Genomic DNA, 13564 nt, shown 5'->3' with positions numbered 1-13564 from the left:
GATGGGTCTCTTTAACCCTCCATTTGCAGTTTTTAGATTAACTGCTCTAACAAAATTGGTTCCACAATCACTGAATATATCGGCGAATTTTCCTCTGCGTCCGATGAAGCGCTTGAAAGATGCAAGAAACGCATCAGTACTCAGGTCACTGAGGAGCTCCAGGTGAACCGCTTTTGTGATGAAACAAACGAAGACGCAGATGTACATCTTCACGGGTCTCACTACTCTTCCACGACGAGGAGTGATCAAAAATGGTCCACAAAAATCTTTACCGGCTCTCAGGAACGTTCTACCTGGTATGACACGGGACGCAGGCAAGTCGGCCATTGTTTGCCTCGAGAATTCTGCACGAAACCGCGCACAGATGACACAGTTTCTCACGATTTTTCTAATGGATGATCTGGCTCCCAAACTCCAGTAGACCTGTCTAATTGCAGAATGAACTGATTGAACACCTGCATGAAGATATTTTAAATGGTACAGTCTTATAATCATAGTTGTTACTTGATGCTGTTTTGGTAATATCAAAGGATGCTTTACACTCGCTGGCAAACTGGAGTTTCCAATTCTTCTTCCCCTGAGAAGTCCGTTACTATCCAAAAATGGATTAAGCTGAATCAATTTACCTGCACTCAACACATTTCCTTTCTCTAGTACGGAAATTTCGGTTGAAAATGCAACCTTCTGAACCAAATGTATAATTCTATCATGCGATTGTTTCAACTCCAAATATTCCAAATACGGTGTCGAAACCCTATGTCCTCTACTATTTCCCATGAATCTCAAACACCAGGCAAACACACTTTGCAATCTACTCCAAACTGAAATTTTATTCCAAAGCTCCCCGATAACCTCCACCTTAACCAAAAAACAAACAACCGAATCTGCCTTTTGCTCCCTCAATATTTCTGAATTACCCACATCCTGCGATTGCTTGAATGATTTTTCCGGCCAATAATTACAATTCTGCAACAACCAGATGGGCCCATACCACCATTTTTGACTGGATATCAAATTTTCAACAGAAACTCCTCTAGTGAGCAAATCAGCTGGGTTATCTGCCAATGGACAATAAAACCAATCATTCGGATTCAACTTTTCCTGCACCTCTGCAACACGTTTCGCCATAAACTGCTTCCACCTCTTGGCATTTCCTCTAATTCAATACAACACTATCTGAAAATCTGTCCAAAATATGAATTTTGCAATAATTTTATAAAAAACACCTTCTAGAAATTTCGCAAGTCTAACCCCTATCACAGCAGCCATCAATTCCAACCTAGGTAACGTTAATGTTTTAAATGGAGCTACTCTATTTTTTGACATCAAAAAAGACATTACGTTTTCCAGTCTTATTGACATACCTTGTATAGGATATTGCCCCGTAGGCCCTGAGCGATGCACCGCAAAATATATGAATTTCAACCAATCCTTTCCCACAATCCTGTAAACAATTCCTAGGAATAACTATTTCCTTCAACCTCCTAATTTCGTTACATCATGTAATTCACAAGTCGTAAATCTTCTGGTAAATCATCATCCCAGTCCATACCCCTTTCCTAGATCTCTTGTAATAAACACTTAATTCTTACTACGAAGGGTGCAATCAATCCCACAGGATCGAAAATTCTCCCTGCAGTCTGTAAAACACAACGCTTGGTATTGTTCAAACCTCCCAAACTGTCCACCAACCCTTTCACTTCCAACGACAAAACACCTTTGTCGGGGCTCCAATTTAGCCCCAGCACTTTCAACTCAACGTCTTCTTCGTCACTCTCACAAAATCCGTTTTGACCCACAAAGCTCTCAAGTCACTATTGTTGGACCTTAATTTTCTCAACTTAAACCCACCACTTCTCAAAATTGTCACAGCAGCTGATGATAACGCAAACGCTTCCCTCACACTATCCGCACCAAAATACAAATCATCTTTAGCATTGACACTGAATCGGGTATTTCGGCTTCGAATTTTGCAATGTGATATTTAATTACTGCACTCAAAATAAACGGAGAAGTTTTGAATAGGAATTGTAATCTAGTCATCTGCATAATCCTATAGTCCTCATAATCGCTACCTCCATTCCAAAGAAATTTCAAAAATTTACGATCTTCAGGAGCCATTCCTATAATTAAAAATGCTTTTTCTATGTTCCCATGAAATGCAACCTTAAATCTCCTAAATTTCATTATTACCTCAAGAATGCTAGGAATCAAATTCGGACCAGCCTCTAAACAATCGTTAAGTGACAAGTTTTGTCTAGATTTGGAGCCACAATTGAAAACCACGCGAACTTTAGTTGTTTCCTTATCCGCTCTGACCACTGCTCTATGAGGCATGAAATATTCATTCCTATCCCTACCACATTCTTCAATTATTCCATTCGTTTCCTGATCCCTAATTATTTCGCGATAAGCACTAGCTATCCATTCATGTTTATTGAACCCCTTTTTCAATTCGTCGAATCGCCTCTTGGCCAGATTAAAGTTGTTCTCCAATTCTCTGGGATTAGTCTTCCACAACAACTTGGCCTCACATCTTCCATCTTTAAATTCTAGGTCCCTATTAAATTGGTCTAACAATTCCCTGTCGGTTACACTCATTTCAGTTTCATCTCTGATCCCCAACGTTTCCAAGTCCAATAACACCTGAACATCTGATGCAGACACTAAAAAATTTGCTGAACAAGGACCACTACTTCCGCTTTGTACCCTGTAATGGTAAACGTTTTGATACTTTTAGTCAAATTCTCAACACTTTGATTTGATGCATCCAAATCACCTTGGCCTGAACCATTCAACCCATTTTGCAATTCCAACTGTCTTTCTAATACACCATTGCACCTCCTTACCTCATTTTCTTTTATCTCATTTTCCTTTTCCTTCTTTAATTTTTTATCCTCGATTATATTATCAATTACGCCCTGAACAAAATCTGGTTCTTTCTTAAATACCTCGCTCTTTTCGATTAATTTTTTCAAATCAATTAATTTTAGATCCTCCGTAACATCCAAACCAATCGCCTCCGCAACTAACCACAACTTGTCCTTCCTCAAATTACCAAGCGACATTTTCTGCACTTATTACACAAAAATATTATCAATAAAACCGCTAAAATCTACCCGACAACAGACGCTCAAAATATCATCATATAAATTTAACCAGTAACCTCTAAAAAACACAATTAAAATTCACAAACCAACACAACAAATTATACCACGACAAGCTCAAAAACTCAAATGCAAACAACCGAAAAAACACCACACTCAACACATCCCACTTCTGACACCAAAAAATGTATTTGCAATTAAGTTATAAGAAACCAAACCAAAACTCACCCCAACAACTACCGAGGGAAAACCAGGAAACACCATTTCCGCTAACGGTTTTTATTTTAGTCATCACTGATACACACACACATACTCGAATGATACATTTCTAAAAATCGGGATTATTTGGGAGGCGACGAAGCGTCCTCTTTCGGAAAAAGAATTCTTAACACTATACATAATGCATTTTCAAAAAGATAATATTATAAACATAATTAATACATACATCTTTAGTTGGCATGGATATTAATTGAGATAGAAAATGCTTTTCTGAGTTTGAAAGGCGTGGTAAGGCCCATGGTCGCTTTACAAATTCTCCATTTTCACTCTTCATTTCATCAGGTGGATGCTAAAATGAAATCCAGTAACATACTTTGATGTATTGGAAAACTTCAGATTATAAGAATAACTTTTTAAAATATACATTTATTCTGAACTTCTAAGAAAAATCTTTTACACAATTATACTACGAATTCTTGAAGTTTCCTTTCGCTTTCTATCTCCATGAATCTAGTTTTATGAATTTAATTCTCCATGGCTTATTTTTATTTTATTAAGTTTTTTAAGTTGATTATATATATCCAGAAATCATACACAAATATTGCAACAGATATATTCAGAAGCATGTTATATAAAAATTATCATAGTTTTATATTAAAAATAAATAACTTGTATAACTAATAATGATTACAAAATCATCAAACTAATAAATACAAAATATCTAATACTTTTATATTAACTTTTTGAGGACTTTGTGTTATTTTTTATAAGTTTAAAGAAATACATTGCAGGATTTATAATACTTAGCAGTAAACTACTTCACATAAAAATAATTTTCTTCACCATTGTTACTTTCACAAGAGGATGGGATGACATATGCTCCACAGCAGTTCAAAAGGATTAAATCATATCTGAAACTTTTTTAGAGCATTCTTAGTCTTTTTTTTACTTCTCATATTGGGGACATAAAATTGGTTATTTATCAGATTTTCCACAAATGCTTAAAAAGAATACATATCAAACATACAAATGTGACAAGATTTTCATTAGGCATTCATATGAAATAATCTTTATAATGACATTTTTTAGATGTTGCTTTCTTTTAAAGTCTTAGAATAAAATTGGCTATCAGAAAAACCTTATTCTCCTTCTTGGTTTATTAAAAGACAAACAAAAGTATTTATCAGTGCACATTAGGGTGGAACAAAAAAAATCAATTTTTGATTTTTAATTTGTAATAGCATGGGAAAGTTGCCTTTTGGTGTAGATAAATATGAAAAATATTGGAGTAGGTCTTGAGGTGCCACAAAGACGTTAAATTTTCATAAAATTGAAATTTTTGCTACATTTTAAAGTTTTTTTTAGGAAATAATCAACTTTTGATTTTTAATTTGTAATAGCATGGAAAAGTTACCATTAGGTATAGATAAGATAAATAAAAATTATAAAAAAAATGTTAGAATACATCTTGAGGTGCTGCAAGGATGTTAAAGTTTCATAAAAACACATTTTTTGCAACTTTTTAAGGATTTTTCCAAGCCTTGATTATGAAATAAAAAGCTTTCATTGGGCATTGTCATATGAATAAAATTATAAAAACAGTTTTACTATTGCACTGGCATGGCACTGAGTCGTCGCTGGAGTGAATGTTACTGAGGTAAGGCGGAGATTTATCTGCATCCGGTGACAAGGACAGAGCTGGTTTCAAATCAATAGCTTTGCCGAGTTCAGTTGAATTAGCATCTTCCCTCCGTCTAATGTGTAACTGATTTGTTAGTTTGTGCTTTGCTGTGAATAAAAATGGCTCAGTCTAAATTAGTGAAGACAAGAGAAATATCAGAGTGTTCTATTTTTGGGAAATTTAATGGCTTAAAGTTGAACTCACTACTGATGAATCTATTGCTACTGTTATATTAGACATAATCTCAAAATTGCTTCAGAGAAAGATCCTTATGTAAGTGAAATATATGACACTTTAGTTCCCATAATAGAACAAATATGGTCAAGAGCTTCTATTCCCGTAGCTTCTGGCAAAAGAATTTCACAAATGATAAAAGCTTATGATGCTAAATACAGAAATTTATTAAAGTCTAAAAGCAGAAAATGTCCAGATAAGTTTGATTCCAACCTCACAGAATTTAGAAAAGAAGATTGACGTTTATTTGATATTGCTGACTTGTATAAAAGAAAAAAAAAAAAAGTGCCAAAGAAATAAGATGTTATAAACGATCAATGCTCTAAAAGGAAAATAATTATAGGTAATATTGATATTGCTACCACAAGTGTTTGACGAAGAAAGAAGCAAGAAAGAGTAAAGAACTACAGAAAATAAAGTTTAATCCAGAATGGACAAAAAATACTAGTGCAACAAAAACGATTACTGGCAACAATGACAACGCTGAAGAAGAACAGTATTCTTTACAAAAAGAGGCAAGCCAATCAGATCCATCAAATAGACAAGAAGCAATAAAACAATCAAGTGGCTGTGTGTTTTAATGTTAAGTTAAAACTTTATACAGAAGGCATCTGAAGCTGAACCAAATAGTATAGGGGACTCGGTTATCGACTTTCCCTAGTATCCTTGTCACATGCAAGCAGTGGAAAGAGCTGCGAGACTGGTAGCCGAATTGGCTCAAAATGTCTATGGTTCAATCGCAAGAAATGGAAACATAAGGGCAAAAATTGACTCATGTGTAAATATGCCAAAATTAAACAAAATTAAAAAAAGTTTAATTTGGCAATGAAGTATAGGTATATAGGCTGGATATACTCCAAAAATATTTCAAGATGTTGCACATTTTGCAACACAAAAGAGAATAAAAAGCAAACAACATGGAATTAATAAACCAGACTTCCTAACACCAACAAAAATGAGGAAGAAGTGGATTTCGTAAGTTAAATTGACAAATTTCAGGTTCAGCATTTTTTTAAATACTGTACTTTGAAGAAATATATGCATATTTGTTTATATTTTTAATATATTCATAAAATCTTAAGAATTTTCTTTGCATGAAATATTAATTCCAAAATTCCTTTTCTTGCACGATAGATAAAAAAGAATTTAATTATCAGGAAAGATTTGAAATTAAAATTTTCAAAAATATAACTTAGTTTTTAACAGTACGTAATAGACAAAACAACAAGAAAGATTCAAATATGCATTAAAATAATTTTTACGCTAAAATATTAAAAGAAAATTCATTAAAAGAATCTTAAAGAAAGTGATACAGAAACATGCTCTGCCACTTCTCAAATGATTAAACCAATAACAGATATAATACAGTCTAAATTTTTTATAATCATAAGTAGCAAACTGTACAGTTTTTTTTAAATCATCAATAAAATGGAAGATATATTTGCATATGTTTTAGTAATTGAGGCACAAACAGAAAAATGATATTTTGCAGCAGCTGTTGTTTATTGGGCTTATCAGGAATAATATATTTTCAAAATAAGGTATATCTAATATATAAAAATCTCATGTCACGGTGTTTGTGTTCGTACTCCTCCAAAACGGCTAGACCGATTTTTATGAAATTTTTTATGTGTATTTGGTAGGTACGGGAATAGGTCGTAAAGTATATTTCATAATGCTAGGTAATTAGGGTGTCCCCATCCTGTCATTCTACATTCAACCTACGCTTATGAGATATACGCTTGCTTGAAATCATCGCCATTGTGGCGTAATGTTGAAAAAGTCCAGCTAAAAATAAACATGCACGTCCAAATGCTACAAGATCCATCTGCTGACACATTTTTGGACCAATTGTTAGATATCGGCGATGGAAAAGTTGCAGTCTATGAAAATACTCAATGCATAAAATTACCCACTAATTTCTGCATTATCGTTGATTCGCAAAATGCTCTCATTGACCACATATTTCCCGATGATGCACACAATACATAAATCATGCGTGGCTGGCAGAAAGAGCCATTTTGGCAGCAAAAAATGTGCACGTCGACGATTTAAACTTCAAGATGCAGCAGTCATTACCAGGTGACGTTATCATACAGTTTGCGATCTTAACGGAGCTGTAAATTATCCAACAGTTTTTGAACTCAATGGATTTGCCAAGCATGTCACCACACCTTCTATGACTAAAAATTGGATCTCCAGTTATTTTACTTCGGAATTTGAACCCACCACGGCTGTGCAATGGCACGTGATTGGTCATTAAAATATTGATGAAAAACGTTATCAAAGCTACCATTTTGAATGTCTAATTCTGAGCCAAAAATGTTTTGCTGCCACGAATTTCAATGATTCTCACAGACGTGCCAACTGAATTCAAATGCGTTTCATAATTGAAACGCGTTTGAATCTAATGATTGGCATTCGCAATGACAATCAATAAGTCGGAGAGCCAAACGATGTCTGTCTGCAGCTTCGATTTGGGCACACCAAGTTTTTCACACGGACAATTAATTATACGTGTTCTCGCGTGGGCAAACCATCAAGCTTATTTGTGTTGGCTAAAGACGGACTGACAAAAAATATCGTACACTCAATTGCTCTTCGAAATGAATATCGATTTTCTTTATTTCATTTTTATACTTTAGGATAAAAGATATATTACTTTTTTCACTTTACGTTTAACTTTTAAGAGATCAAACAATGTATATGTTCGTTACGTTATTGAAATACATTGTATTGAGAAATAAATGGTTGGTGTTTTTTTTTTTTTTTTTTTTTTTTTTATCGGAGATCATCGTTTATAGCGCTTCATTCCTCTTTCTGTCATAGATCTCATCCCCACACACTTATAATAAATTCATTATTTTTTAGTTGACAACCAAAATATTTACTAAAAATAATTTATTCGGCAGAATAACGTTTGCTAGGTCAGCTAGTAATACTACAAAAAATCAATCTATAGTTATATATATATATATATATATATATATATATAAAACACTGAAGCAATATCTACATATTACATTTCTCAAGGGGGGGTTTCCCCCCAGTTTCCATAAATTTTTCATAAATAAAGTAAGAATCATAATTAAACAGTGAATTTTCTTCTATAATGACAATCATACATCCTTATTTTACTAAGCATAAATAATACTTTTACACAATTTCATTTATTTAACAGGCAATAGAAAGGAAAGGAACGAATATAACTAGATAAATATTTAAAGAGTGATTTTAGTAGAGAGTAAGATTTAGGGGGATTAGTGTTTTAATTCCAGCTTCAAACATATACTAAACACCATTCTTCTACTCAACAAAATAATGTAAGTTCAGGAAAATATCTATATATTTTGATGCATCTAGTGCAAAAGAAAAAAAAAATTAATATTACAAGTTCTATTTATTTTTGGTTTAAATTTTCTTTTGATTGTAACATTTCAATATTAAAAAAATGAAGGGGGGGGAGAGAAAGAAGCAAGTGTGTGTGTGTCGGAAGGGTTGGGTCAATATTCATGCCTGTACTCATTTAAACAAAAACTAAGAAACAAAGGAAACTAAATTTTGTTTATTAACATAAAGATCAAATTCCAGATTCTTACCAGCAAATGTACAAATACTGATGCAAAAGGATTAGCTTGTATTGGATCAGTTCTATACATTTCATACAAAAGGTACACTGACATAAGACGCTGTTCCCTACTTGACAGAAGATCTTCTTGTTGTAAAAGAACTATCTAAATGATAAAAGAAATATTAGAGGAAAATTTAAATTCTATTTTAATTAAAAATACAATATTTTATAATTAATTCCTACAGCAGTCCAATATTTTTCATTCGTATTATATATATAGTTAAAATTCTTTATTGCATAAATGTTTTATAACATTCTAAATACCACATGCTTTTCTTCTCATTTCTATAATTCATGCATCTTTATATATATTCTTGGATTTCTAGAGAATATTTTTAATATTTAAGAAATTTGATTAAATACAAAAAAAAATCTTTATTCACTTTAAAAGCTAACTTATCAGATCTTACAGCAATTAGATAAAAATAATTGGGTACTCAGCCATATTATTTACATAATTAATCATTACTGTATAAAAGGAATGCAAGTCATAAATAAAAAAATGTTAATTACCCATTAACAAGAAATTATGAATGAATATTCCAATGTCTTAGTTAATTACACTAGTAATTAATTTTTCTAATCTCTCTACATAAAATTAAATGTATTCTTTGTTTCAATCTTATACAATCCCAACCCCCTAAATAGCACACATGTTATTTAGTTCCTAGAAGGGTTAATTGAGCTATTAAAAAATTTCTAAGGTTTACTAAAGGTAGTGAAATGGCAGCAAAATGATTTTATTCTCCCATGTTTTTTTTTATAACTTTGGAACATATCAGTGCACAAAATTTATTTTCACATCATCTTAAATTTAAAAAAAAAAAAAAAAAAAAAAATTAGCTTTTTAGCGACATAAAATGGCTATTTCTCTAATTTTAATAATTTATTTTTTTAAATTTTGATTGCAATGATACTATTTAAATTCGGGATGAGAATTTTAAATCATTTTAAATGGTTAAATATAAGAAAAAATTAAAAAACTGCATAATGTAAAATTACATACACTTTGCTTTTTCTTTTATATATATATATAAATATATTTCAAATAAATACAGGCAAACTTGCAGATACAGCAACTAATTACATATAATTTCCGTTTGCACATAAGAGTAGTCAAAATACACCAAACTATACACAACTATTTTAGGATGCAAAATGTATAAAAACATAAAATAAAATAACATGAAAACTTTCTGGTTTCATGTTGCTTTAAGATTCCTTTTGCATCAATTTTTATGTTTGATATAAAGTATCGTTCAATAATAATAAAAAATATTGAAGTAAATATTTATTTATTTAATGCTTCCTTGCTTAAGTTTGAACTGCGCGCAGGGCAGATTCTTGATTATTTCCATTTTTCCTCTCTAAGGAGTTGAATTTTTTTTATTTCAGGTTTGGTTATTAATTATTTAAATGGGGCTCTCCAGAAACATTTGGAAGAGAAATTTTAACTTATTAATAAATTTTTCTTTGAATTTCAGTTTGATATTTATTAAATTCATATATATCAAAATTAATATGGAAAAAAAAGCAACTTACACAAAATAAAAATAATTTGCGAATACATTTAATCTAACAACAAAAATCCAATAAAAGATCAATCGGCTTTGAAATATTGATGCTGTGTCAAAAATTTCAAATAGATATCTATTGAAATCTAACATTGTTTTAGTGATTAGTTATTAAGACAGGTGTTTTAATTTCCTTTTTTTTATGTGCTAAAATAAAACTATGCATGAATAATAATTAATTATAGTACTGTAAATTTTACATTTTATTAAAATAGATTTATTTAGAGATTTATTAGATTTACTAGAAATAATTTTCAATGCGAATTTGTAGCAAATATAATAATGAACTAAAATCTGTAATTTTTTATTATAAAAGCTAGCATTTTGTCTGAAAAAAAGACCAGCCTAGTAATGTTTACGAACACAAATATTAGAAATTGGAAATAACAACATCATTCAGAAAAAAAACAGTTCTTTTAAACACAGTAAAGAGCTTCGTAAAAGATAACTGGGGAAATTTATAACTGGTAAGAACATTATTAGATTGCAGTTCCATGTCACAATTTATTATATTCTAGTTTCACAGAATTATATTCTAGATCTAGATCACAATTTATTATATTCTGGTTTCACAGAATTATATTCTAGATCTAGATCACAATTTATTATATTCTAGATTTTTTTTTTTTTTGTCAGTAGATCACTATTTGTTTTTAATTAATTTTAATTTTTGTGTCTATAAACATTAGGTTTGGATGAGATCCCACTAGAAGGAAACAAAGGTTAACAAGAGACAGAATTGCGCAATGGAGGATGAGACAAAGTCAAAAGAGTAAAAATTAATTATGGAATTACAAATGTCATTTTTTTAAAGCTAGATTATAGTAAAGGTTAATAAGCTGAGATCTGTTGATTTCTAATATTTTTACTACAATTGGAGGTTATTTCTAATATTTCCTTGTATTTTATTCTGTGAATGGATCACTATTTGTTTCAAACTGATTTTAATTATTAGTTCTAATATGAATTTTTGTGAACATTATGGATAGAGAACATCCCACTGCAAAGGAAAAAAAACACTTTATATTAAATATAATATATTATATAATGAAACTTTATATTAAATATGAATATATTAAAAATAATTTTTTTTAAATTTTCAATAGTATGTTAGTATGAATGAGATTTCTATTACAACTTTTGTTAGTTTATCTGTAACAATCATAGTTGAGATATTTTTAACAGGATAAGAGTTTATCTAAACAGGCGCATCTTCTATGAAATAAACAAGAAAATTCTTATGCATGAATAATAACACTTAAAATCCCATTTATTTAACAGGTAACATACAAGAACTTACTAAGGCTGAACCAACACGAAAATGATCCTGCTTGTTAAAACAGTGATGAAAACTAGCAGCAACATTTTCAAATGTACGTTGACCAAGTCCTGTTTCTTCCAATATACTAGATTTGTAAACAAACAAAACTCTTATTATCTTCGTAAAATTTGCAATAACTAAAACAAAGAAATCTTTTTAAAAAAATGTAAGAAAGAATTTATACATATTTAAATTTATATTCAAAAAATTTTCTGAACACAGAAAAAGCGATTAATTCAATATATTCTAGCAAGAATTCTAACCTTTCTTAAGGTATAATTCTTTTTTAAATCAACAGTAGAATAAAATATATATTGCACAGTTGAATTCATAATGAAAGAGATAAAAATGAATGAACAGGAAATTTCTGAATTATCTAGAATTTAATAAAAGAATGTAACACAAAATTATGAAGGATATAGCATTGCAGTTTGCTATCTACAAAACATTTAATTACAGCTCCAGAAAATTTTCCATGATTAATTTAACATTTAAAATTAAAGAAAAATTAATTTTAAAATCAACCCAACATTAGTTATGATCCTTTTATTATTGATTAGTTAAATTCATTTCATAACTAAAGGATTAAACAAATTAATAAATATATTTCATACTCTTATAATTATTTCTGAAAATAAAAATAGACTGAAAACTAGAAATTTTGAAAATCATGCAGTGAGAGATGTTTTTTTATATTGAATATAATACTTTTCTGATGAATATAATTTCCTTAATATAGCAATTATGTAAAAATATTAATTATTAAGCACATTTTGTTTGATTTCAAAACAATAATAAAGTCACAAAATAATAATGAATGATTTATGATATAAGTTTCTGTTTCGAAAATATTCGTAGGAAAATATTCATATATAAAAATAAATTAAAATTAATTTTCAAGAAATTTCTGACAAAGAAAATAAGCATTATTAGACAGTTGATCTCCTAACAGCAGAAAAGGTGTGTTGTTGGCGAAAAAGAATGACTGATGTCATTTCAGTGAGAATATGATAATAGGTAAGATGTAAAAATAATATTTTAATTAATGTAAATTTGATAGAACAAATTATCACAAAAAATATTTACTTCGTGAGAGAATTCAATTCTTTTGCGGTAAGTGCCATTTTACAATTGGAGTCCTGTTTATGTTTGGTTTGATTCAGTGGATTTGCTGTGATTGATTGATTGAGTCTATATAAAATCTGTCAAGAATAATCGTGAACATGTTTAAGCAAAGAGAAAAATAGGGCGAAAGATAAGCTCCTCCTCTTACTATTATTACGATATTCCTTTTATATTTATACAATTTTTTTAGAAATTACTCTTTGTAATATAAATAATCATGGATTAACTGTGAAACTGCTTTTTTTTTATTCCCCGCTTTTAAAAGAAAGATTTGAAGACATTATAGCTCATCCACACTTGAATTTTCGAGATGTAGCAATATTTTTATGGAATTGGACACATTTTTATTGAAGGGTGCATATTCATGTAAAATTGAAATTTCTCGACAAAAGTAAAAGTGCATAAATAACATCTGTTGTTGACTCTTTCGAAAGAAAAAAACAACAATTAATATTGTAGCATTGGCTGTGCACTAAGATGTTTGATTATCAAATAGTTTCATCTCAGAAAATCTGTCTGTGTATTTTATGTAATGAGTGCAATTCGAAAGGATGTATTCAGTATCATTTTCTTAATTGCATATCTGATATGAGGGGTTAAAGTTTAAGTCAAACTAAGTTAAGTCGCGTTGAATAATAATCACGTGAGCAAATATGCTTGAAAGCAATTTCT

At 30.3% G+C, this 13564-nt stretch overlaps 1 protein-coding gene across 2 annotated transcripts in view; it reads right to left on the bottom strand.

The window, feature by feature from the left end:
* The window catches only part of LOC129958575 (CCR4-NOT transcription complex subunit 11-like), a 35152-nt gene extending 22200 nt beyond the window's left edge, over positions 1–12952 (bottom strand). The window contains exons 1-4 of one of the 2 annotated variants that reach the window (XM_056071148.1): positions 12854–12952; positions 11747–11852; positions 8841–8975; positions 3553–3675 (exon numbers count right to left, since the gene is read on the bottom strand). In XM_056071148.1, the coding sequence (XP_055927123.1) occupies positions 3553–3675; positions 8841–8975; positions 11747–11852; positions 12854–12891 (402 nt within the window). In that variant the 5' untranslated portion in view covers positions 12892–12952. The remainder of the gene's footprint in view (positions 1–3552; positions 3676–8840; positions 8976–11746; positions 11853–12853) is intronic. The other variant, XM_056071157.1, reaches the window with a different exon arrangement.
* Positions 12953–13564: the final 612 nt, after the last annotated feature.

The sequence above is a fragment of the Argiope bruennichi genome, chromosome 2 (genome assembly GCF_947563725.1).
Source record: "Argiope bruennichi chromosome 2, qqArgBrue1.1, whole genome shotgun sequence".
Classification (NCBI taxonomy): Eukaryota; Metazoa; Arthropoda; class Arachnida; order Araneae; family Araneidae; genus Argiope; species Argiope bruennichi.
This window is presented reverse-complemented; position numbering and strand designations above follow the sequence as displayed.